General features: G+C 43.3%; 1 protein-coding gene and 1 long non-coding RNA gene across 5 annotated transcripts in view; one reads left to right on the top strand and one right to left on the bottom strand.

Moving 5' to 3' along the window:
- LOC102380757 overlaps window positions 1-9912 on the bottom strand; it is a 26540-nt gene extending 16628 nt beyond the window's left edge. The window contains exons 1-2 of the long non-coding RNA XR_324562.3: window positions 9819-9912; window positions 2000-2125 (exon numbers count right to left, since the gene is read on the bottom strand). This is a non-coding gene — a long non-coding RNA (uncharacterized LOC102380757). The remainder of the gene's footprint in view (window positions 1-1999; window positions 2126-9818) is intronic.
- DOK6 (docking protein 6) overlaps window positions 1-25243 on the top strand; it is a 484934-nt gene that overhangs the window by 217749 nt on the left and 241942 nt on the right. For all 4 annotated transcript variants that reach the window (XR_003095549.1, XM_014522834.2, XM_006029876.2 and 1 more), the window contains exon 3: window positions 18208-18322. Coding sequence is in view for 3 of the 4 variants with exons in the window: in XM_014522834.2 (XP_014378320.1) it covers window positions 18208-18322 (115 nt within the window). In the remaining variant the exon portion in view is untranslated. The remainder of the gene's footprint in view (window positions 1-18207; window positions 18323-25243) is intronic.

Below are 25243 nucleotides of genomic sequence, written 5' to 3'. Positions count from 1 at the left end.
ATGTTCATCTTGGAGTCCACTAGGACTCCAAGATCCCTTTCTGATTCCATGCCACCAAGTAGGTCATTTCCTAGGCAGTAGGTATGCTGGACGTTTTTCCTCCCTAGGTGTAGCACTTTGCATTTCTCCTTGTTGAACTGCATTCTGTTGTTTTCTGCCCATATGTCCAACCTGTCCAGGTCTGCTTGTAGTTGTTCCCTGCCCTCTGGCGTGTCTACTTCTCCCCACATTTTGTGTCATCATCAAGTCCATGGCTGTACCCTCTCTCATGACCCCCTGTTGTTCCATGGTGTGTGTTCTTAGAACGTCAAAGATTATTGCCCTTATTTCTCTGTAGCCTTTATAATATATTGTTGCCAAGAAGGATAATTGCATACTGGGCTGCATTGGTAGGAGTGTTGCCAGCAGATCAAAGGAAGTGATTATTCCCCTCTATTCAGCACTGGTGAGGCCACATCTGGGGTAGTGTGTCCAGTTTTGGGCCCCCCCACTACAGAAAGGATGTAGACAAATTGGAGAGAGTCCAGCTAGATATGACCTATGAGGGACATGACTTAGGAGGAAAGACTGAGGGAACTGGTCTTATTTAGTCTAAAGAAGAGAAGATCGAGAGGGGATTTAATAGCAGCCTTCAACTACCTGAAGCGGGGTTCAAAAGAGGATGTAGCTAAACTGTTCTCAGTGGTGTCAGATGACAGAAGAAGAGCAGTGGCCTCAAGTTGCAGCAAAGGATGTTTAGGTTAGATATTAGAAAAAACTTTTTCACTAGGAGGGTAGTAAAGCACTGGAACAGGTTACCTAGAGATGTTGTGAAATCTCTACCCTTAGACGTTTTTAAGACCCAACTAGACAAAGCCTTGGCTGGGATGATCTAGTTGGGGATGGTCCTGCTTTGAGCAGGGTGTTGGATTAGATGACCTCCTGAGGTCCATTCCAACCCTAATTTTCCGCGATTCTATGATATACATTATATCTTTAATAGAGTTTCCTTTTCAACCAATCTGGATCCTTGTGTTTTATAAAGTATCCAATCATTTCCTGACTACTGTTTTCTACTTAAACAGTTTCTTGACTACTCTTTATCTCAGAAACTCTCCATTTGTACAACATTTTCCTGCTTGTCTTAGTTTTGCAAAACATCTGCTCTGCTTCAGGGAGTCTCACAAAAAGGAAAACAAAAAAACAAAGAAAAAGTAACTTCTCTCCCCCTGCCATTTTGAAACCAAACTCATGGTTTATCAAGCAGTCGTGATCCCCATGTTGCTTGTATGGAGCTGAGACATGGACAATATACAGGAGACATCTAAAGTTGTTAGAGAAGTACCATCAATGCTGCCTAAAGAAGATCCTCTGATTCTACTGGGAAGACAGACACACCAACATTTTCTGCTCTCCTGCAAGCCAGCACCACAGGTAACAAGGCAATGATCATCCACCATCAACTTCATTGGGCTGGCCATGCCATCTAGATGTCTGACTGCAGGTTCCCAAAGCAAGTTTTATTCTCCCAACTCAGCCAAGGCATATGCTCAAGAGGAGGGCAGAGAAAGTGCTTCAGGGACCTCCTCAAGGCCAGCTTAAAAAAATGCAACTTCAGTGTCAATTCATGGGAGACAATTGCCCAGAACTGCCCCAAATGGAGAAAGAGAGTCTGCTGCAGGGATCTCAGTACTTTCAAATAGAGCAGATTCAGGTTAGACATCAGGAAGAACTTCTTTAAGGTAAGGGTTGCTAGAATCTGGAATGGGCTTAAAAGGGAGGTGGTATTCTCCCCTCCCTTGGGGGTCTTTAAGAGAAGGCTAGATATGCAACTGGCTGGGGTCATCTGACTCCAGTACTTTTTCCTGCCCAGAGCAGGGGGTCGAACTCCAATTGTTAAGGTCCCTTCTGACCCAAACATCTATGAATATATGAAACCTCACTACAATAACAAGAGATGGAAAAATGGGAGTTGCAAAAACAGTGTCGCAAACAAAATCAAGAATCTAGCACCACCCACCTGACATAGAAACACACGTCTGAGCTGTAGTAGAGTCTGTTGATCCTAGATAGGCCTCATCAGCCATCTTTGGACTCACAAATAAGACAATCATGGAAGACAACCATTTTCAATTGCAAGGAATTGCTGAAGAAGAGGAGAAAGTTACCTATTTTTCTTGCCAGAAACATCTAAGCATTATGGTCATTCTGTAGCTTTGTATAACTACTGTTTTAAAATAACTATAAGTACTTACATATTTTGTCTACAAAAGCATTGTTTAGCATATACTAATTTACATTGCACAGGGCAGAACATTTTAAGAGACAAATAGTGAAACCTGGCTGTATCCCAAAAGGACCTTGGCTTCCTAAATAAGCATAAACTGGTGCTGTCTTTTCTTGTAAATCAAGACAGAACCCAATTTAACCTAACTTATAGTGGAGCATATGATTAGATAAGACTTAATGAGTATGTAGATATGCCTTTGGAAATAGTTTTCTGTAATGCTTTGTTTTCTTTGCTGATAAATGTACTTGTTTTAAGGCTGTTTCTTATTATATGCAAATCACAAGCCCCCCGAAAGGAGAAAGGGCAGGGTTTTCATTTGATCCTGTATTATAATAAGCCGTTCGCCTAGATGGGTTTTGTACCCAGCTTCCTTTAAGAATAGGTAACCTGAAATTATACCTCAAGACAGGTAGGGGAAGATAGTCCAAAACCACATGGAATGCTTTCAGAGAAATATAAAAACAGCACAAGTAAAATCAGCAACATTACTGATGCATAGTCATAACTGTATTGCCCAATAATCTCCATCTCTTCTCCTGCTCCAGTTCCTAGTATCATCTTGCTATGTGTCCTGTATTTCTCTAAATTTTCATTGTAAATGTTACTGAAAGCAGCTCCATCTTTTCTAGCAACAGCCATAGCACATAGCATCCCTTTCAATTATTATACCATTAGGTGGGGGCTAAATGGCACTTACCCAGCAACCATATGTATTGGTTTTAATATTCTTATTTAAGGTTTTCCCTATGAGAGCTTCAAGAATCCCCAGTTAGAATTTGTGTCTCTTGGTAATAGGTGTTATAAAAACACTAAGCTCTTGCTCCACTTACTCTCTCAGAGAAATGACCTACAGAATATGCAGGGGGGCAGTAAGATGAAATGGTTATATTTTTACTCTATATTTTGGACCAGGTTCTCAGGCACACCATGTCTCGGCCAGGTGGAGCCGACCGAGGGAAACACTGGTTAATTAAGCGAATGTCAGGCGGGCTGGTGGATGGAGAGGCGAGACAGCGTATTGGTTTTATAAAGAAAGCTTTACTTACACTGCTGATGGTCACAGTGCAGGGAGGAAACTTGCTTGAGTTGCAGTTACAGACAAACACAAGTGGAGTTTGCTAGGCTCCACTGAAGACACACGCACGGAGTTTGCTAGGCTCCGCAAAACAAACACGACAGAGCTCTGGATACCCTTGATGAGCGCGCAAAACCGTAGATACGTCTTAAGAATTTAACGAACGGGACGGGAAGAGGTTGGTGGTTGATCAGGCCACCAAACTCCTCTGAGATGCACACAAAGTTTCTATTACTCTGCCGCGTGCTCAGAGTCCCCACGAGATGGTTGTGGAGTCCTCTACAACTTGGGCGGAAACTGCTCAAACCTCTTATACGACTAGCAAGCCAATCGCTAGCCGCCACGTGGGAATAATTTAGAAACAGCCAATAGTGGGAAACAAATTTACATACGGGTGGCGGGAACTCCTTTGCACCGGGGTTTTCTCTCTGCAGCTGAGAATTGCACCATGCAAAGGAAGCTCCATGTGGCGGGAAAATTTCAGTGTGCCGAGGCACTAAAAATCATTGGGTTATGACACACCAAAGCTTCACTTAGTGCAGCTAGGGACTAGGATAAAGAAGGTGAAATATATACCATCTTTGCACTCTCAGGGTGTATCCAGATGAGCTTGCACGTGCCTCTTGTAGCATTTCAAACTAGTTTGAGACACTGCAAGAGGCAAGCTATAAATGAAAAAATGTTTCCTGCGCTGCATATTTGTAGTGTGAGCTCAAAATTTGATACTTAGAAATTCAGGTATCAAAAAAAAGCATAGGGGACAAAAGTGGGGCAGGGCACGGTCCCAGACCATGCCTTGAGTTAACCCGGAAGCCAGTCCTCCAGAGAGACACTCTGGTTTCTGGCCAAAGCATCTCTATGTGCTTCTGCTGCCCCAGTATGCAGAGCACACACCCTTAGCACAATGGGGTAAGCAGAAGTGGGGCAAGGATCTGACATGATCAGGACCTGGGCACTGTCGTGAGTAAGTAGGAACTGGGGGAAGAGAGGGCTGTGCATATGTAGGAGGACAGTGGAAGAGGGGGGGGGGGGATTGTCAGGGGGGATATTGGGGGGGGAAGGGGAAGGGGGGGGGGGGGATTGTCAGGGGATGTGGGTCTCCAGCAGGGTTCACAGCCTCTTCTCCCCCCACCCCTGCCCCCACAGCAGTAGCAGCCATCAAGCACTCGGAGCCCCCCTGCGGCATGGTGCGGTGCGGGCCCAGCCACCTCAGAGTTGGTGATGCCTGTGCCGCTTGTCATGGGTGTGGCCTGGCATGGCTCAGTGTGGGGCCATGCACATTCATTTCTGCAGGTCCAGGCCACTTGGGTTGTCACCTGGGGACTGGCGCCACTCACAGGGACCATGCATGCTGTTAGGCCGGGCCAGTTCCGTGGAGGCAGGACCTGGCCCAGCATGACACGTAGTCCCTGCGAGCAGCACCAGCTCCCAGGTGACAGCCCTAGTGGCCCAGAGCTGCAGAAAGGCACATGGCCCTGCACTGTGCTGCGCAGAGCCACACCTGCAACAAGCTGCATAGGCAGCACCGGCTCTGAGGCTGCTGAGGCCGCACCATGCCATGGGGGGGTGCTCTGACAGTAGTGGGCCCTGAGCACCTGATGGCCGGTGCTGCTGTGGGGGTGAGTTGTGGTGGGGCCTGTGGATCTGCATGGGGAAGCAGGGGACCCACGCCTCCTGAGCAGTCTCCATATCCCCCCACATCCCTCCACACCCACCCAGACACAGACCCACATCTCCCCACACCCCTTCTCACCCCTCTCCTGCAAACTCCACATCCCCCCCATCACACACCCATCGTGCCCAGCTGCCAGACAGGAAGAGGCCTGCTGGCAGGAGCTGTGGCTGCAGGAGTGGCTGTTCCCACATCCTGGTTAGTGAAGGGATCAGGGATAGCTCTAATTGTTCTATAATAAGAAAACCAAAAGCAAACAGCAAAACATATAGATATTTAGAATTTATTTTATTATGATGATAGAGACACTGGTGGGCTTTCCATGTGCTTTAAAATTGTAAATATATCAATAAAACATTGTCCAACCAGTCAATCTATCTCTGTGTGTGTGTGTGTGTGTGTGTGTGTGTGTATATAGTCTTTTGTTTTAATTATAGAAGAACATGGATTTGGGGGTATTTTAAAGAGTGAATTTGGGATTTTTCTATCAGAGAATTTGCAGTTTTTAAATAGGGAATTCCAGAATTCCTGCTAATGAGGCAAGTGGCAGGACCCAGGCAGAGAAGCCTGCTCAGGGCTGGCACCCAGGACCCAGCTGGAAGTGGCTAACCTCCTGGCCACAACCTCTTCCAGGTGATAACTGCCTAGATGGCAGGGCAGTGGCACACATGGCAGTAATGCTGCACAAAGGCCAACTGTGCAGCCACAGCCTGCTGGCAGCTGGCCCAGAGATGCAGATGCCTCTACTGCAGCCACGCAGTTCCCATCTGGGTCTGGCAGGCATGCAGCCTTGGGACCACATGCTGTTGCAGGTGGCAGCAGGTCATAGCCAGGCAGCAACCCCCACTGCCAAGCTGCTGCAGTCGGTAGAGGGTGCAGGCGTCTCTATGTTCGGGCTGTTTCAGCCGTCCAGCTGGCACACGGGGGTAGTGTCCCCATATACCAATTGGCTAGGCCCCAGAAGCTCTGGAGAGCAATTAGCACTGATCTGCTTGCCAGGGTAGCTTTTTATAATGCTGGGGCCAGCACAGGGCAGCTTTTTATACTGCTGGGGCCAGCACCAGCGCTGGCCCCAGGCTCTAGCTCCCCCTAGCTGCAGACTTGGGAGGAGCTGGGGAGGGTCATTTTGCCCCAAGTGGCACAACTTGCCCCACACCAAAGTGCATGTCTGGGCACGTGCACTGAGGTAAAAATCTCCAGCACAAATTTGTGCCACTTCTATTTGAGCTGCTGGGAGCTCATGTGCCTGCGTGTGTGGATGCACCAACAAAGTGTTGCTTCAATCTCTGATGTACCTTAAAGCAGATTCATGTCTGTTCTGTCGCACTTGAATGCAGGAGCCCTAGGTTTTGTGGTGGTTTGGCCCTGCCTTCAGAATGTAGATGGTGCTGGGCCAGGTACACTAGGGAATCAACATATTGCCATCTAAAAAAATATTAAGAATGATTGGCACATTTATATGTACTTTTATTTTTGATATTTTTAATTGGTTTCTACAAAACAAATATCCTCTATATGTTTGCAACATAGTTATTGCTTATGTGCTAATATATTATGTACCAGAGCAATGATGAGTTGTATGACTTTCTAGATTAGTAAAGGGAGGGCATACGAGATAGTATACAAGAAGGCATGGAAATATTTGCATGTGGAAGTCTCACTGAAGGACAAATGAGACTGCCATTGCTGGTAAGGAGTAGGATGTGCTTGGGAAAGGGAGATTTGCTAACAGTCTATAACACATATACCAGGTAAAACATTACATGGAGTCCTATACTGAATTCTAAGATGTGAATTACAGGTAAAAGGAAAAAATGAAACACTCAGTTAAAATATTTTACATAATAATAACCCCACTCTAAAGTATGTAGTCAGCTTAATATGAAAAGATTATGTTGACCTACTGGTAGGAATCACAAAGGAGAAAAATAGGCAATAAATCCAAGTGCACGCTTTCACACCAGGAAAGGTAATATTGGTTTGATTTTTTTTGCCCTCTGTATAGTTCAATTTTGTTTTGTTCTATATTGACTATAATGGAAAATTAGGAAAGTGATTTCCTAAGGTTTTTTTTTATTTTTTTTATTTTAAATGATAATGTTACTATCAGCCTGGGTGAAGTTTAATTCTACTGTCAGATTAATTCCATCTATTTTGTTGAAGATCTAAGAGACTCGCACACATGTAACAGCACTTTAAATTGATTTTTTGCTTGCTTTTACTTATACAGTGTAGCCTATGGGCCAGATATTTCTGCAATAGGATCTTTGGCTGTATATATCATCATCATTTCCAATGAATAAGCTTATATTCTGCTAGTATGTCTGTTAGAGACAGAGCTGGTCAGGGTTTTTTAACAATATTTCTGCTGAAAAGTGCTAATTTACCTAAAGAAACTGTTTGTAGTTTTGATGGGTCACTTTTGAAAATGTTACCAGGTTGAAATCATGTTGGTAAAATATTGCAGTTGTTCAAATAAGAAGGCATGGAAATTTTTGCATGCAGAAGTCTGACTAAAGGACAAGTGATACTGCCATTGTTGTTTAAGCCAGAATCATTCCTATCTAAATCACCTTAGGCAAATGTTTGTCTAACCTGCAACTGAAAAAAACGGTTGAATCTACAACATTTCTAAATGATCTGTTTTAGTGCTTAACAACTCTCATAGTTAGAAAGTTTTAAAATCTAATGTAAAGCTTCCTTAGTAGTTTAAGGGTACTTTTTGTCCTGTCCTTTGTCAAAATAGAGAAAAATTGATTGTACTAATTTTTAGAGTAACCCTTTTTATATCTGACTGTTATCTTAGTCTTCTCTTCTATAGACTAAATAGTCCCCGTTCTTCCACCCTTTCCTTATAGATCATATTTTCTAGACCTCTCATATTTTTTGTTGTGCTCCAGAGACTTTTCCTAATTTGTCCAAGTCTGTCTTGAAGTGTGATGCCCAAAACTGGACCCAGTATTCCAGGTAAAGCCTCACCATTGCAGAATATAGTGGAAGGGTCATTTCATAGTTTCAGAGGAGGTTATTAAGTTATTTCCTATAACTTAAACACAATACTCCTGTTAGGAGCTCCCGGCAAGCTTTCAGTACTTTCCCCCCACTGCTGACTCATTTTGGCTTCCTTTTCAATGTGGTCTTTCCGGCAAGATGGAGCTGCTTATAAAGAGCCAAACTTCCTGCCACACAGCCTCCCCTACCTTCATCCTCCCCCCCGCAGGAAAGGACAACCTGTAGTTGGATTTTTTTAGATGTCACGCCTTTCTTGCATTGTTGCAATGTTGTCATGGACCTAGCAATCTATGAATAGGAGGAGTTACAACTTTTCACAACCATTTAGGAAGAGATGGTGTCAAAAGGTGTGAACAGGTGTTGTATATCTAAAGGGAAAAAATGCTGCTCTCTGGCTAGACACTGCAAGCATACAGGCACTTGTGTAGTTTCTGGAAGAAGACACCTGGCAGATCCATGACAAAGATCTTCCTTTTTTGACCAGGAAGATCTAGCCTGTACAAGAATCTCTCACACCAGAACGAATGCCTGTCTACTTCAGGGACATATCTCTGCTACTCAGCTCATCCTGGAGACTCATCAGCACAGTCTGTAGAAGGTGTGGGGAGCATTCCGCCATTGCTCAACCCCTGATCCCAGGGAGAGTTCAGTTGCTACTGACCCTGGTCTGGGGAAGGCATGGGGACATTTCCCCAAGGTCAGTGCTCAACTCTGTTTTGCCTGTGGGGAGAGGGGTGGCTGCAGGCTAGAACATCTGCATGCTTCGACTCTTGCCACAGTTTCCAGCACTGGAAACTTCCTAGAAATTTGCAGCCTAGAAATTTGCAGCACTAGAAATGAACACCTATCCATAGCCAAACCTTTATTTGACTGTTTTGTTTTATTGTACTTTGAATGAATGACCTGGGAAGCTGCTTTAAAGGGTGATGTCAAAACAAGAAGAACTCATTTAGGATGAAAATGTATACTGTTACAGATATAATCTGGGATTTCTTTAAATGAAAATCTGAAGAAAATATATGTTTTCCTTTTTCTCTCTCAGTTCTGTTCATGTTGTGCATTTTCCACTGCTTTGTGTTTAGTCTCACTGCTTCACTACAGTCCCTTTCATTATTTCCATTGAACAATCATTCAGTGAGCTTCTCACAGTATTTGTGTGGCTGTATCACACAGCAACAGATAAAATGCTTTTCTAAATACAAGGAAGCATACATTTTCAAATCTGAAAATCTGAAATGTTGCGAAGCAGGTAAGCCACTATATAGGAGAAAGTAATATACCTGAGAGTATTTATAACTAATTGGGGATGAAGGGTAATAATTAGATAGTCAATATTTCTTTAGGAGTGAGAGCAGTAGCAGCGGTATGCTCCCCTCCCCCCCCTTTTCCTTAATTTGTTTTTACTTGGCAAGAAAAAAACTGAGAATCTTGCAAAAAATGTGTGGGGACCCAACCTTGGATATAGGCTCATTTATATAGAAAGTAACATTAAATTGATGTTAATAATGGATCTGATTTCTACCTGTTCAGTGAAAAAAATCAACATTATTAATAAATTAAAGAGGAGGTGTATAGGAATTAACAGACATATTCTAAAAATGTCAAGGGTATTATAATAGGGGTTTTTTGGATGTTATTTACACAGCCACATATTCAGATATGCGTGGCATTCTCAGTGCTTTATGCCTAGGTACAGGCAGTCAAAAAGCCTGAGGCTGAATCTATTCAGTCTTTGCAGGTTAGTCTAAACTGCACAGATTAAACTGAAACAGAAGTGAACAGACGTTTACCTTTGATTCAGGAAATGAAGCTATATGCCTACAGTGGCTCAGGTCTGGAGGTGCTAGAGTACGGCTCTGTAGCTATGTGTTCACTTCCTCTTCCTGGTACCCCCAAGGTCTCTGGGATTTGTAGTCCACTGTTGTAGTCAGTAGTAAGTTTGAGCTGGGAAGGGGTGTTTAACCCCCCTCCCTGGCCCCAGGCTCCAGCTGGGGTTTGACTGGGAGGAGCAGTCCCCCCCACACAGACTGGGCTTCATCTCCAGCTGGGCTTCCCCCCCACATCAGCCCCTTGTCAGTCAACCCTCACTGCTCCAGCTAGGGAGAAGAGGGATGGGGCCAGCCCTGCTCTCTGGAGCAGACAGCATCGCACAGCACAGAGCTGCAAAGCATGCTGGGATGCTGAGGGCCTGTGATTAACTTGAACCAGGAAGGGGTCTGGTACAGAAGTTTTATAAACTGGTTTAACCCATATCAGTTAAGTCTGATACTACATTCAACCAGACATTTACCTTTGATTCAGGAAATGCAGCCACATGCCTGCAGTAGCTCAGGCCAAATGCTGGGGGGCTCTGGAGCATGACTCTCTGGCTGCGGGTTTATTTCCGCTTCCTGCTGCCCCTGAGGTCTCCAGGATTTACAACAGCAGGACTCTGCAGGGTTGCTCATCCCTTCGTCTTTCTGCTTCCAGGTGCCTCTGGCATTTGTAGTTCAGTTGCAGTCAGCAGTAAGTTTGAGCAGGGGAATGGGGTGTTTAACCTCTCTCCCTGGCCCCAGACCCCAGTCGGGGTTTGCTGGGGTGGAGGGAGCACTCCTCCTCCCCTTCACCCCCCTTCCAGGTAGACTGGGCTGCATCTGCAGCCAGGCTTGCCTTCCCCCCCCCAACTCCTTGTCAGCCAGCCCTCACTACTCCAGCTATGGAGCAGAGGGGCGGGACCAGCCCAGTTCACTGGAGCAGACAGCACAGCCCAGCCCAGGGCTGGAAAGCATGCTGGGGGACTGTGATTTAACTTGAACCAGGAAGGGGTCTGAGACAAGTTTCATAAACCAGTTTGAATTCTTTTTAACCAAGTGCTGTCATAGGTACTAGTTAGGGTAGTGATAATGCTACCGTTGTAAGAGAAGCAAAGAACAGCTAAAATCCCAGAAAGATAAATTTAAAACAATTTGTGGCTCGAACAAATACACAGCAAAATAAATAAGTAAAGACCCAAATGTATCCAGGCATTCTGGTACATAAAACTACTTGTCATTTGTGAAACCCTTAATGCTTTGTATTATTAAAGTATATTAATCAAATCAGTTAAGTCTGATGCTGCTTTCAACCAGGTTTATCTTAAACCAGTTTCAGCTATTTTGAAACTGGTTTATGTGCACTGAGCTTCTGTTCTGTTACAGATTTAAACCAGTTTCTGGTCACTTAGGCTAGGGACAGAGGTGGCACATAAACCAGTATATGTGCTTAAAAAAACCTTCCTCGCCCCTACTTAGAGTGGTTTCTTTACCTTCTGTTGTATTATCATTTATTTATTTGGAATCTAAGCATTTAATCTTAATGTGAGTTAGTTGCCATCAGGTTTCTGAAAATCCCAGTGCATGCCACTTTGTCTTTGGACTCTTAACATGAGCTTGGGCACTCTTCACCTCAAAAATGAATTTTTTGGCTCTAACCCTCTTCCTAATTAATGAACTTTGGAAAGAAAGATTCTTTCACTTCTGGGTTTTTCTACACTTAATGAGTTCTGGGATTGTCCTACCCCACAGTTATTTAAGTCTGAGCAGTTCTTCCACACACTATTAATAAATTATACTGATTCTAGCTCTACTCCCAAGCTCTTGCAGGGTATAAGAGCCCCTTAACATCCCAACTCTTCTTCACCCCTTCTGACTTTCTCCCAGGTCCTCCCCTCCCCCCATCCCCCCACTCTTGTCTCCTGGAAAAGCTTTGGCAATTCCAGTTGCTGATTTCCTCTGCGTTTCCCTTCACTGGGGCAGGATTATCTGTACTGTTCACTACCCCATTTCTCCACTTCTGCAAAAGTGCAACCACGCTTGGCCTGCTCTGTATTTCTCTTCTGTATACATACTAAAAAAGAAAGCAGTGGTTTGCAATCTCACTTAGCACATTTTAGCCTGGAAAAATGTATACTTGCCATGGGTGAGGAGAGACTGATAACGGGGATTTTCAAACCTTGAAACTATATCAACATAACTTAAGTCCTAAACAGTCCTATAAAATTTCAGGTCTGGTGTTATGTTTCATGTTATTGAATATGTTCCTTTACTTAATATTTTTCATTCCAAAAGACTTTAAATGCATCATGAACAACAAGCTTTGTTTTGCAGTCTCTATGTAGATGGAATTTCCTTTGGCTACACTGGTTGTGTTGCAGAAGCAAGGATTTCTTCAATTATTTTCGACTGAAATGGAGCGAGCTTTGGCATGTGAGGCTGGCAGCCATGAGTCAGCTCTTCCGCTGCAGAGAGTTAGTTAGTGTTGAACACATAAATGTCAAAGTAAATCATTACAGTATTTTTGTCTCTTTAAACAAATTTAAAACTACAGTCATCTTGATGGGAAAGACATCGCTATTCTGCTAATAATTGTTTAATAAGTCAATATTCTTCTTCTTTAAATAAACAATGGTTTGGCACTCAATACTCTTAATAATGACTTGGTCCTACAAGGTGTACTGTACTCTGGCTGCGATCCAACAAGGCACTTAAGTATATGCTTAACTGTATGTGAATAGTCCTACAACACTAATTACATCACTGCAGCAGCAGACTCTGCTTATGATATCCCAGTTGTAGTAGTCCCCCAATTGTGCTTAATCACAGAATTACATTCAGTTTACATTCAGCTTGTTGACTACCTCTTGAAAATACTGGTTCTAGTGCCTGTTGCCACTAGGATTCCTTTTCCCAGAGACCCCCAAGGATTGGCAAAGCCCCTCATCCAATTTGGTATCAAGTGAACTTTAATAGTAACCCCTTATCTTTATTACAAGTTTCCTCCCTGTAATATAACCTGACACGTGGTTCCGTCAGACATTACAGCAGCGGCTTTTGGTGATAGTGGCCTCATATCCCCTGCTGGGTGTTTGAGATGTCTGTTTTTAGATTTCCTGTTCAAACAAGAATTCCATGGTTGGCCCTGCCCCCAAGGGTGACAATGCAAACACAATGTTCCTTTATTTGTCCACTACTTCTATAACTTTCTCACCCCAAATTGTCCAATCCTCAAGTTTCTTACCTCATCTTTTTAAATAAGGTATTCCAATCCTATTCCATTTTTGGTTTTCTTTCCTTTTAGGGAAACTGCTGTACTGGGTTTGCCCACCATATCAATCACAGCACTCACTTTTCCCAGTGCCTTATAAGGCACTCGGTACTAGATTTTCATAGATTTCATAGATTTTTAGGGTTGGAAGGGACCTCAGTAGATCATTGAATCCGACACGTTGCCCAGGAGCACTGGGGTCAGATGATGGAGTGGAGCCAGATCGCAGAGTCATAGTATCATAGACAATTATGGTTGGAAGGGACCTCAGGAAGTCGCATCTAGTCTAACCCCCTGCTCAAAGTAGGATCTTCCCCAACTAGATCATCCCAGCCAAAGCTTTGTGTTAGCCAGATTTTGAAAACCTCCAGGATGGAGCTTCCACCGCCTTTCTGGGGAGCCTGTTCTAGCGAGAAAATTCTTCCTAATATCTAAACTAAACTTTCCTTGCTGCAACTTGAGACCATTCCTCCATCACCACTGAAAACAGTCCAGCTCCATTTTCTTTCAACCCCCACTTCAGGTAGTTGAAGTCATAGATTTATAGATTGCAAGGCTGGAAGGGACCTCAGAAGATCATTGGATTCAGCCTCCTGTGCCAAGCAGGAAAGATAACTGGGGGTCGGGTGACCACAGCAAGGTGACTATAGTCTCCTCTTGAAGATTTCCAGGGTAGGTGATTGCACCACCTCTGGAGGGAGCTTATTCCACAGTCTGGACACCCTAATTGTAAAGGAAGTTTTTTCCTAATGTTGAGCCTGAATCAATCTTCCAGGGGGTTGTGGCCATTACTCCTGGTTTTCCCCTCAGGTGCCCTGGTGAACAGTTGCTCACTGAGCCCTTGATGTACTCCCCTAGTACTCCCCCTAGCTGCAACCAGGTCCCCTCTCAGCCTTCTTTTCCTCAGGCTGAAGGGTCCCAGATCCCTCAGCCTTTCCTCACATGGCTTGCCGTGTAAGACTGATCATATGGGTGGCTCTTCTTTGGACTCTTTCCAGCTTGTCCAAGTCCTTGTTAAAGTGTGGTGCACAGAACTGGATGCAGTACTCCAGCTGTGGTCTCACCAGTGCTGAGTAGAGCAGAAGAATCATGTCCTTGGTTTTGCTGAAGATGCATTGATTGATGCATGCCAGAGTATTATTTGCCCTACTTGGCAACAGCATCGCACTGCCAGCTCATATTCATACTATGGTCTATTATTACCCCTAGGTCCCTTTCATTCATGGTGCCAGTCAGTTTGGTGCCGCCAAGCCTGTAGGTGTGTTGGGAGTTGCTCGTCCCAAGGTGGAGCACTTTACATTTCTCAACGCTGAACTTCATCAGATTTCAATCCGCCCAACTTGCTAGCCTGCCTAGGTCCTTCTACAACTGCTCACATGCTGCTCATTTCTCCCTTCCTAATTTCCATTCCTGGCTTATAGTCTGCCCTGCACACTAAGTACTGGTCGCTAGCATTGTCCACTAGTCATTGTCCTTAGCACCAGCTCTTCTGATTTCTTTCAAGAGTTCCAATGAATTGTCTTTTTCTGTTTCTGCTTTATTTTATGCAGTTTCTTATCTTTTCTAGGGAATGACATGACAATTAAGTCTACATAGGCTTGCACCTCTGTCTCAAATATATTTTCTGGTTTCATAGCAGGGTACATGCATGGCTTTAGAGAGGGCATACAGTAAACACATTTATGCAGTAAACATAAATTTACCTGGTGTGTAGGTGACAACAGAAGTATACTTTTGCAGCTTCAGGATCAGTCTTTGAATCCTCAAAGTACAATCATTTAATGGCTTGTTAAACAATGCTTTCATGGGGTTGTGCTTTCTTTTCACACACACAGTGTGGCCACGGACATATTGGTGACATTTCTCACAGGCAAATAATATTCGTAGTAACTCCCATTCAGTCTATGCATAGCTGATTTCTGCCTGTGCATTTATTTGGATCTGTGGACCACTAGTCTGCATAATCTTCCAAAAAGTTTTTTTAATAAAAAATTGTACTACCTCCAACCTATGATTCATATCCTGAAATTTTTATAGGTTTTTCAGGAGTATAGAATTTTAACATGGTCCCTTGTATCAGCTCCTCTTTCAAGGCAACCCATGATTCTTTCTGTTCTGCATTCCAGTACCATTCATATTTATTCTCAGGGAGTGTCCTCAGTGGTGTTGTTTTTTGCTGATAAATTAGGTATAAATTTGCCCAGATATTTACCTTTTCCAGAAAACTTTGCACTTCTTTCTTTAACTGGGGACTTGGTATCATTTCATTAGTTTGAACGTTTGTTGCATCAGATTTCATCCTTTCAGTGGCGATGATATTTCCTATAAAAATCAGTTCAATGATGCCCAGCATGGCCTTCACTATTCAGTTTCAGATTTCAGCACTTCCTGAAGTCTGTGATCATGTTCTTCTTTGGTAGGGCTCCAGATGATAATGCCATCTATAGAGGTGTCCACATCAAGAATATGCTCATAAATCATGCATATGATTTTATGATACACTTCAGGAGAGGACACAATACCAAAGAGTAGACACAGAAACCTGTACCTTCCAAATGGAGTATTAAATGCATATAATTTAGATCTTCAGCTGCCAAAATCCTGAGGAGACGTCCATTTTACTGAAAAATCATGCATTTGTGAATTGGCCATAATCTCTTCTCTAGTTGGCAATTTTAAATGTTTCCATTTGATAGCTTTGTTGAAGTACCTCGGATCCAAGCATATATAAAAATGGTCACTATGTTGCTCCATAATAACTACAGCTCTTACCCATTTTGTAGGTTCCTAGATTTTCTATATCTCTTGACATTTTTTTCAATTTTTTTCTAACTCTACCTTAAATCTATCATGGAGAGCAAAAGGCACATTTCTGCATAGATGAATAGTGGGAAGCACTTGCTTATTTATCTGAAGTACATGTTCACATGGCAGGCAATCTAGCCCTTAAAATAAATCTTTGTACTTTAACATGAGTGTCTCATATTCCAGACCTGTGTCTTCTGGTAGTGCAAGAACACACTCCTTTAGATCAAATTTTTCACAAGCTGCCAGATTTGTTGTCACCTATCTTGGATACCACAATGAATTAGAGTTTATATGCTATGCTTTTATGTTGGATGCTAGGAATGCATGTCCTTTTAACTGGTGTATTGTTCCTGAATGGCCAGTTGGTTTTGGTATTTATTCAATTCATTTTTATTTAAATTTTAATTTTTTATATTCATGTTCTCATAAAGCATTAACCTGAGCTTCAGTGTCTAATTCTTCTCACTCCCTGGCAAAATCCAATCTTTTTCATTGGTTTTTGCTTTAGTCCACCATATCTATATATAAACTTCTTTGGTATATTCTCAACTGTTTAAACTTGAGTGTTTTATTGTTTGGGATCTACATTATTTGACAACATATTCTTTTTGTCGAAGTTATAACAGACTGTAGCAGGTCAGGCCTTGGGGTGGCCAAGTCACTCCATGGCAGTCCTCTGGATCCCACCTTATGATTGGACTTTCAGGGTCCCACCCTGTTGTCTTACCTGTCATGCTTTGATGTTAGCATTGAACTGGAAGGCTACCACTAGAGGTTGAGGGGTGGTTCAACTTCAGGCTGTCTGGCCTGGGCCCACTTTACTCTGGCTGACCGCTCTGCCCAAGTTCCACTGTCCCAGAATCCTGGGCTCCTGAGTCCCAGCTCCAGCCTCACCCCTCATGGGCTCCTAGACCCTCAGCTCAGAAACTAGGGAATGATTGGCTAGGTTGTGGTATTGCAGAGAAGAATCTGGGGGTCACAGTGGACAATAAGTGGAATATGAGCCAACAATGTGCTCTTTTTGAAAAAAAGAAGCCAATAGCATCCTTGGTTGTAATAATAGGAGTGTCACTTGCAAATCAAAGGAAGTGATAGTTCCACTCTATTTAATTCAACACTGGTGAGGCCTCACCTGGAGCATGGCATCTGGTTTTGGGCCCCGCCCTTCAAGAAGGATGTGTTCAGTTTGGAAGAAGTCTATCACAGAAAGCAATAAAAAATATTAGTTTTTGAATACTTGAAAGGCTATTATGAAGAGGATGGATCTAACATTTTCTGTGTGGCTGTAGGAGACAGCACTAGGAACAATGGATTCAACCTGCATCAGGGGAAATTTAGGTTGGAGACTAGGAAGAACTTTCTCACTAGGAGATCAGTTGAACATTGGAACTGACTACCCAGAGAAGTCATGGGATCTCCACCCTTGGAAATTTTCAAGAGCAGGTTAGATAAACAGTTGACTGGGATTGTATAATCAGGGATGAGCCTGCCTTGAGCATGGGGCTGAACCACATGACATTATAAGGTCCCTTCCAGCCCTACTTTTCGCTGAAACTAAGGAATTGAGAAAAGATATTTATAATGGAAAGTGCTGTATAATATTCATAATATGTGGTGTTACCAGCTCTTTCCATTAGTGCTAGTTAAATAAAGTGATGCACTTGCATCAAAGGAAGCAGGAAATAGACCAAACTATATATGTTATTAATTTGCCTAATTCCATCCTATTAAATCATCCTTGGTCTTTCTCAGTTTTTGAAACAAGACAGTTCAAAATTGAATTTTGAATTTATAGTTCTGAAAAGGACAGCACCAAAGCTTCCAGGACTTCATCTTTAAAGACAAATAAGCCTGAATCAATGCAAAGGTCCATGATGTTAATTAGCATGATGAATGAGTTATTTCTTCTGACTAATATGATGCTGCTATTTCTGCTACAGCAACATATTTGCTATGGATTCTGCAACATATTTACCAGTTTATATATTCAAACATATTCATTCTACTTTGGGGAAAAATACTGGGCCAGTCAATGTGGAATAGAGGAAAGATTTATCTAGTCTTCTACAACAATTCTTATACAACAAGAGAAAAAAATAAGACTATGTTTTTGTCAGAAAATAAATTCTGCAAACAGTTCTGCAGCTGAAAACTGTTTCCTTTTATACATTATTTGTCAACTGTGAACAAGTGAAGTCAGATGGCCATCAGAAAATGTAGTGATTGCAATGAAAACTGAATACCTGGGGGTTCCTGTTTTATTTTTACTATTTTTATACTGGTCTAAGATATGTCTCTCTTCATTTCAAGGTAACTGAGCTGCACAATATAAAAAACATAACCAGACTGCCTCGAGAGACAAAAAAACACGCAGTGGCAATTATCTTTCATGATGAGACGTCAAAGACATTTGCCTGTGAGTCAGGTAAGCAATTACTACCACATCTCTAGATTGAGAAAATTGAGTTGCATGTAAAACTATGGTTCAGATGGATTAAGATACAGCACCAAATAAGAAGTCTTGTCATAAAGGGCATAAATATTTTTCAAATATATTTGAATTGCTTATTTTGTAATACAGGTGTTTCTGGGGTATTATGTCTTTGTCAGGGTTTTCACCCCCAGATGGTCTGAAGACTCTTTAGGTTTTCAACTAAGCTTCTAGAACTGAGTAACAATACCTATGTGATGTTTTTAAGGCAAGCAGTGATGTGAATTCTTTTTAACCAAGTGTTGCCGTAGGCACTAGTTCGGGTAGTGATAATGCTACCGTTGTAAGAGAAGGAAAGAACAGCTAAAATCCCAGGATATTTTAAAGATGAACTTAAAACAATTTGTGGCTTGAACCAATACACAGCAAAATAAATAAGTAAAGACCCAAGTGTATCCAGGCATTTTGGTACATAAAACCTCTTGTCATTTGTGACACCCTGAATGCTTTGTATTATTAAAGTACTTTAATTTTACATTAGAATATCTGTAGAAGCATACAATCTAAATTAGATGTAACATAGCAAAGAAACAACATTGGGAGGATGCAATGGTGAAAGATCAGATACAGATATTTAGGTCCAAATCTCACAAACGTGCTTGCTGAGTCGTCTCATTAAGGATACTGGAAATGAAATGGATAAACTTACAAAGAGAAAGCTTTTGGGTAAAATAAAAAATAACACCTCCCCCCATGCCTTTTTTTGGCTTCGGTTCTTATGGGTAATCTGAAGTACTGGTCCATAAGGGTATGTAGGCAGTATGGATTAATAACTCTAATTATTTTAATTTGTTTAGAGTTAAATGAATAATAAAGAATACAAAATATAAGAAATACTATATTGGCTCAGGCTATAGTTCCATCTATATCCTGCATTTAACAGTTACACTGAACAGATGCTAGGGGAAAGAATAATTATGCAAGGTGTATCCATCTTTGCCCCTCTTCCCTTACAGCTTCCAGAATTTAGAGGCCAAGGAAGTCCTACTTTGAAGGTCTCAGCCCTATCATATTCAGCATTCACTAGGGATGCCAGTCTCATCTCAGTCTCATTTGATTTGGCCTTCAGTTAGTTTGTGCTCATTCATGTCCTGACTTCATCCTAGCTAAGATGCTGAATTGCATCCTGTCAGTCAGACAAGATTGAGACATAGGTATGTGTTGTCAACATCCCAAATATGGGAAATCCTCCAACTCCTAAATAACCCTTTCAGTTGTCCCACATATGTATGGAACAGGTGGAATATGATTTTCACTGAGTTCACTGCACATTTTTGCTTCCATTAATTTGTGTGGTAAGATCAGCAAGATGGATCTCGTAGATAGCAAGGAGAGAGAAGGCCTAATTTGAATGTATAGTAGATAAGGGTTGATCCCTAACACAAAAGAACCACAGTCTTAAAAATGGAATCATAGGCCGTGTGTAGACTAAATGACTAAGTGTGTGCACAACACTTTAAAGCAGACTAAATGCTTTTGTACCGCTTTTAGTCTGTGTTTGTACGCCTCAGTGGTGTATTGCACATTAATTCCAGCCTCTGTAGGAAATTTGGCAGTGTAATGCACCCTAATGCTGCCCCTACAGCCATGGAACGAAGCACCGAGCTCCATACAGCTCCACAGCTCTGCAGGAAGCCCTGCAGGCAGCCTGGCAGCAGCCTGGGAAAGCAGGCTCTGCCCAAGAAAAGTGGTGAGCTTGATCTTTTTTTCCCCCCTTGAGCCCACCTGCCTGCCTGAGCTGTGCAGGGTCCCGGTGCTTTCCTCTGCAGCTGCAGTGCCCCCTGGGCTGAGCCACATGCCTGAGGGTGGGTGCCACCTGGGGGGTGGGCCGCCACTGCCACAGAGGGAAGCACCAGCCTCCACCTCCACTGGCCAGAGACTGCTCTGCCCGCCAGCAGCTCGCCCTTCCCTCTCTACCAAAGAGGCAGGTAAGTCAGCAGGGGTTGTACATGACACGGGGGTTTAATCAGCCCTGAATTGAAGTGTTGTTTTTTAAAACCCACCGCTTCAATTTAGGGTCCCCATTTCGTCTACACACACTCACAGTCTGTCTAACTACATAAAGGCCAGGTACAGGCATTACACTTTTACTTGGTACTTAGAAAGTGCTTGGAAACCTGTGTAAAACTAACAGGGCAGACATTCAGTGCACAATAACTGGTTTAAAAACGGCAGAACCCAGTCTAAGATAGGTCTGGATCACTGTGCACTCAAACTTAACTGATTTAGGTTAAACAGGGAGTCAAACTTCTGTACCAGCTCCCCTATCGATTCATGTTAGGTCGCTGTTCACCGGCATCCCAGGTGCCTTTGCGGCCCCCTACTAGCTCACAGGGAGGCATGCTACCACTTGCCCTTTGCTTGGCTGCCCTGACCAAGGACCCAGAGAGCCCTGTGTTTGAGCTCTCACAGAGCAGAGTCAGCACAGTGGCTGACAAATGCACAACAATGTGGAGAGTGGTGCTCAGCCATACCCTGGAGCCTGGTCAGGCTCCTTGTGGCTGCACCCACTCACAGGGCTTTGGGAGTCCATGGATGGGCCTTGCCCAGTGCAGGCAGCCTGCCTTCACCACCACCCCCACAAAAGGACAAATATTTGTTCTGTTTGCTCCTGAATTAACCTATTTCACTTTACAGAAACCCACGTAAGTTTGATCGATTCCACCTTAGGCTTTTTTAATATCTGTACTTAGCCAAAATAAGCCAGTCCAGAGAGAAGCTGTATACATAATGTGCCTGGCTGTTTGTTAGTTTTACACCTATAGAGCTCCACTGAGTTGAGTGAAATACCAGTATAAATGACAGAAGAATCAGATGCTCAGGTATAGCATTCATCTTCCATATTTCATATCTATGCAGTTTCATAAAAGTAACAATCGGTGTTCAGTTTTATTTTATAAACACTTGTGTCTTAATAAGCGCACTGGGTAACTTGACTATATGCTGTACAGAATTATCTTCTTCACCCTTATATTTAGCTTTGAAAAATAAATAAATATAAGAGAGGATTGCTGTTGCTAATCTGCCACAGTAGTTTTTAAGGAATCAGCTGTTGCTGCTTCCTAATAGGGCTGCCCTGGAAATTACTTTCTGGTTCTGCAAAGTATTTCAAGTGTGTACAGGAAGATGAGGAGGCACACCAAAGAGAGGCTTTGTCCCCAAATTGGGACAAAAGACCCAAACTCAAAAGTTGTCATGGAACTAGAATGGGCATTCTTTTGAATTTTTTCCTAGGAGGAATACAAATTTATTGTCTGTTCTGCAGATTGACCATGAGGAAATATGCTGTGTATGCAGAGATTTCACTCTTTGCATATGGTCATAGCATGAAAAGGATGAGTTGTATTTCCACAAGTACTGATTGTTATAAGGGTGAGGAAAAGGAGGCCAGAGCCTACTAGTTAGCTAGAAAACAAGAAGGAAATCACATCTGTGACTTCCTGATGCCATCACACTTCTTACTGGAGCAAAAAGAATATCATATGAGAACAGAAGTGCAGAAGGGAAATTTGCCTTCAAACTTCCTAGTTGATTCTGAACCCATAAGATGTCACAATGACAGAGCCATGGGTGAATTCATGATGCTAAAGGGGATGCAGTACACCAATCCTCAGATCATTGGGGAATGTGAATGAGGTGCTGATGGAGTCCTTGGGCCATCAGAGCACACCAGAGAGTGGGAAGCAGGTGCAGGAATGTGTGGGAGGACTCTCCTGCCATCACCTATGTCCCCAGCTGACCCAAGTGCTGGGAGAGCCCCAGAGCTGCTCCAGTCCCACTCTAGATATAGGTTGTGAGGAGTAGCTGCAGGGTGTGCTCAGCTCAGCTGTTGACAGCAGCAGGGACATGCAAGTTTTTCTTGTTAATATCTGTTCCCTGCCTACCCCTTCCCAACAGGTGTCCCCCACTGGCCAGAAGCAGGTGCTGGAAGGAGGAACCTGCACACTGCCACCACTACCACCAGTCAAGCCTGGCTACCTGCATAACGTCTCCCTCCAGCCCCCACCTGGAGAAAGGCAGGAGTGGTTTCTGGAGCTCCCACTACCATGCCTACATTATCTGCAGACAGTGGGAGCAGCTGGTGGGTCCCTCCTTCCAGTGCCTGCTCCTGGTCAGTGAGGAACACAATGGGGAGGTGGCACAGGGCAGAGGCAAGAAAAGAAAGCCCACCTGCTTTTGCTATGCTCCCCGTCTGAACCCAGCAGCCAGCGCATCCACAGCTGGAATAATGCAGAAGTGGATCTGGGGCTTCTCCTGTGCCCAGGTCAACTGGATGATCACGCTGCTGTACCACCCTGAATCTGTCCTTGGACAGGACTAGAAAAAGATGCCATATAACTGAGGCGAAATCACAAGTCTGAATACTAGGTTAGATAATCTTAAGAAAAAGTCAAGGTATGTTCACAGCCAGACTGAAAGATTAGTCACAACAGCAGAATAGTCTTGACCACCCCAGTGACTCATTGGGCAAATGAGTCCAATATGTCATTGAATGGCAGTAGGCAAACTCAGAGAAGCAGCTTGCATTGCAAAAGACATTCTGATTTGTAACGAAAAGTATGCAGCCAGATAGCTGTTCAGACTTTTAATAGCATTAGAGAGGAGTAATCTAGATATCTAAGCAATAAGATTTTAGAACACTGAGCTTTTGCTTGTGAGGAAGAAAAGAATACGAGACTTTCTGTCCAAATAAATGCCAGGTAAAAAAAATGGTGTGTGGGGGTAATTCCTGCTTCTTCAAATGGTGTGAAGGAGAATCAATAGGTTTGGGTCCACAGGGGAGGAAAGTAAATTTGAAATTTGAGAATCACTTAAATCCTGAGTATCCTCACAACAATCTGAGTAGTCCATGCTGTCTTCTCACCATGTGGGCTTTGAACTTGAACCTCTAACAATATTTCATTTATTAGACATTCTGCTGGTAAATCTCCCATTTCAGGCACAGTTTTTAATTGCACAGACCTCATTGGAAAAGAGAGCCTGATGTACTTAGTACACTAATTTGCATTTTACTTATTTCACTAGAATGTGGGGAGAAGAATAACAATGCTTGGGGTTTGTTTGTTTGTTTTTTTCTAAGAGTCTTTCACTTGATTCTATCCAGTAGATATCCAGGATTTTGCCAATACTATTCAACTTCTTACTCTCAGATTTCCTTGTGTGTGATGAGATCCTTTATTCCTATAACCCCTTCATCTTGCTTCCACAAACGCTTTCTTTGTAGTGCCTTGTTTCACAACGCAGGAAAATATTACCACCACTATTCATAAAGCAGAAGTAAAAGCAAAACCATTCTATTCTGCAAGTCAGCTGCCACATCTTGAAGAGTAGGCTGAATAAAAACACTTCAAAGTTTTCAGCCTTCAGAACGAAACGTTGAAATGGTATAATTATGCTTTGGAAAGGAATTGTCATTCTTCAGCATAACAAGGACCCTGACTGCTGTGACCTCTTCATTTTTTGGCAGCTGCTCCAGTAGCCCAACAGATGTATCAAATTTTCAGTGAGCCTGGCAAACTGACATGTTTAAACTCTCTCAATTACTATCAAACATTTTCAGTAGAAGTGTCCTAGTGAGAGTTCATATTACTTAGCCTGTCATTATAAAAAAACTTATAACTGAAATTTAATTCAACATTTTGAGAAGATTCTGTGAGTTTACACACACAGGTCTAGAAGGGACCTACAGTCTGAGGAAACATAAAAATGTCATGCATACATTATCGGATAGTCTGTGTTAAAGTGCTCTACACTGCCTTTGCTATCCCTAATAAAGTTTCTTCTGAGGTCTCAAACTGTAGGTCTGTCACAGGGAGCCCAAACCCTGTTACCTGTGCTAAATAGAGGAGGAGGAGAGGGAACAGACCCCTTACAGAAGCCAGACTCTAGGGACTCTAGGGGAAAGGGAATGCAATGAGCAACTCGCAAGAGACTCAAGCCTGGATGGATGCAGAGCAAGGAAGTCCAAACCATTAATTAAGCTGAGTAGGAACATCTGGGCCCATCTTCATGGGCAGCAGTCAGGTATCCAAAAGAGGCAGAGCTTGGCTACATATAAGCCCAGTCACTGAGCTGGAGCTGGCAGTTCAGGCCCAGGGGAAGCTGGGAAAGAAACTGAGAACAGAGTTGACTGATAGTGAAAAAGAGGTACCCTGGAACTGGAAGGGAAGTAAGGCAGCTCCTTGTGAGGGTAAGAGTTGTTATGGCCCTGAGGGGCTTGTAGTTTTGTTATAAACAGATGATTGACCTTTTATGTTCTGATTTTCTTCTATGTATTTAAGGCTGGAGGCCTGGAAGTAGCCCTAGGGGTGGAAGAGGCCATGAGCAGGGTACCATTGCAAGGCTGAAGCCCAGAGACCCACAGCCCAAATCAGTGAACCTGGGATGGAGGGTCTCAGCTAGAGGAAAAAGGGGCCGAGGCCGAAAAGGTTGAAGCCTGGACAAGGGTTGAGGTCTCAGGCACCCAGCGTTAGTCTGCCAGAGAAGGAGAAAGAGTGAGAAGAGTCCCAAAAGGGTGTGGCAAAGGGGGCAGCAAGGAGGCCGCAACAGCCCAAAAGCATCCTGGAGAGGACTACCCTAGTCCTTGTCTCAGACGGCCAGAGCCAACTCGAGGTGATTTAGAAATTGCTCGTTTGTCAGGGCGGGCTGGTGAATGGAGAGGCAGACAAGATTTAATGGTTGCAAAAACGTTTACTTACGCCGCCTGTAGTTGCAACGCAGATGGTCCGGTCGTCTGAACAACTATGTGAGTTGTTCCAGCTGGCGAGGCCCAAGCCAGTTAATCCATCCGCAATTTAAGCCGGCGGGAAAAGGGGACGTCTGGGATTGGCCTCGGCGACAGGGAGAAAGATCGAC

This window comes from Alligator sinensis, unplaced genomic scaffold, assembly GCF_000455745.1.
Source record: "Alligator sinensis unplaced genomic scaffold, ASM45574v1 scaffold1213_1, whole genome shotgun sequence".
NCBI classification, from domain to species: domain Eukaryota; kingdom Metazoa; phylum Chordata; order Crocodylia; family Alligatoridae; genus Alligator; species Alligator sinensis.
The sequence above is the reverse complement of the archived record's forward strand: the minus strand, read 5'-3'. Positions and strand labels throughout refer to the sequence as shown.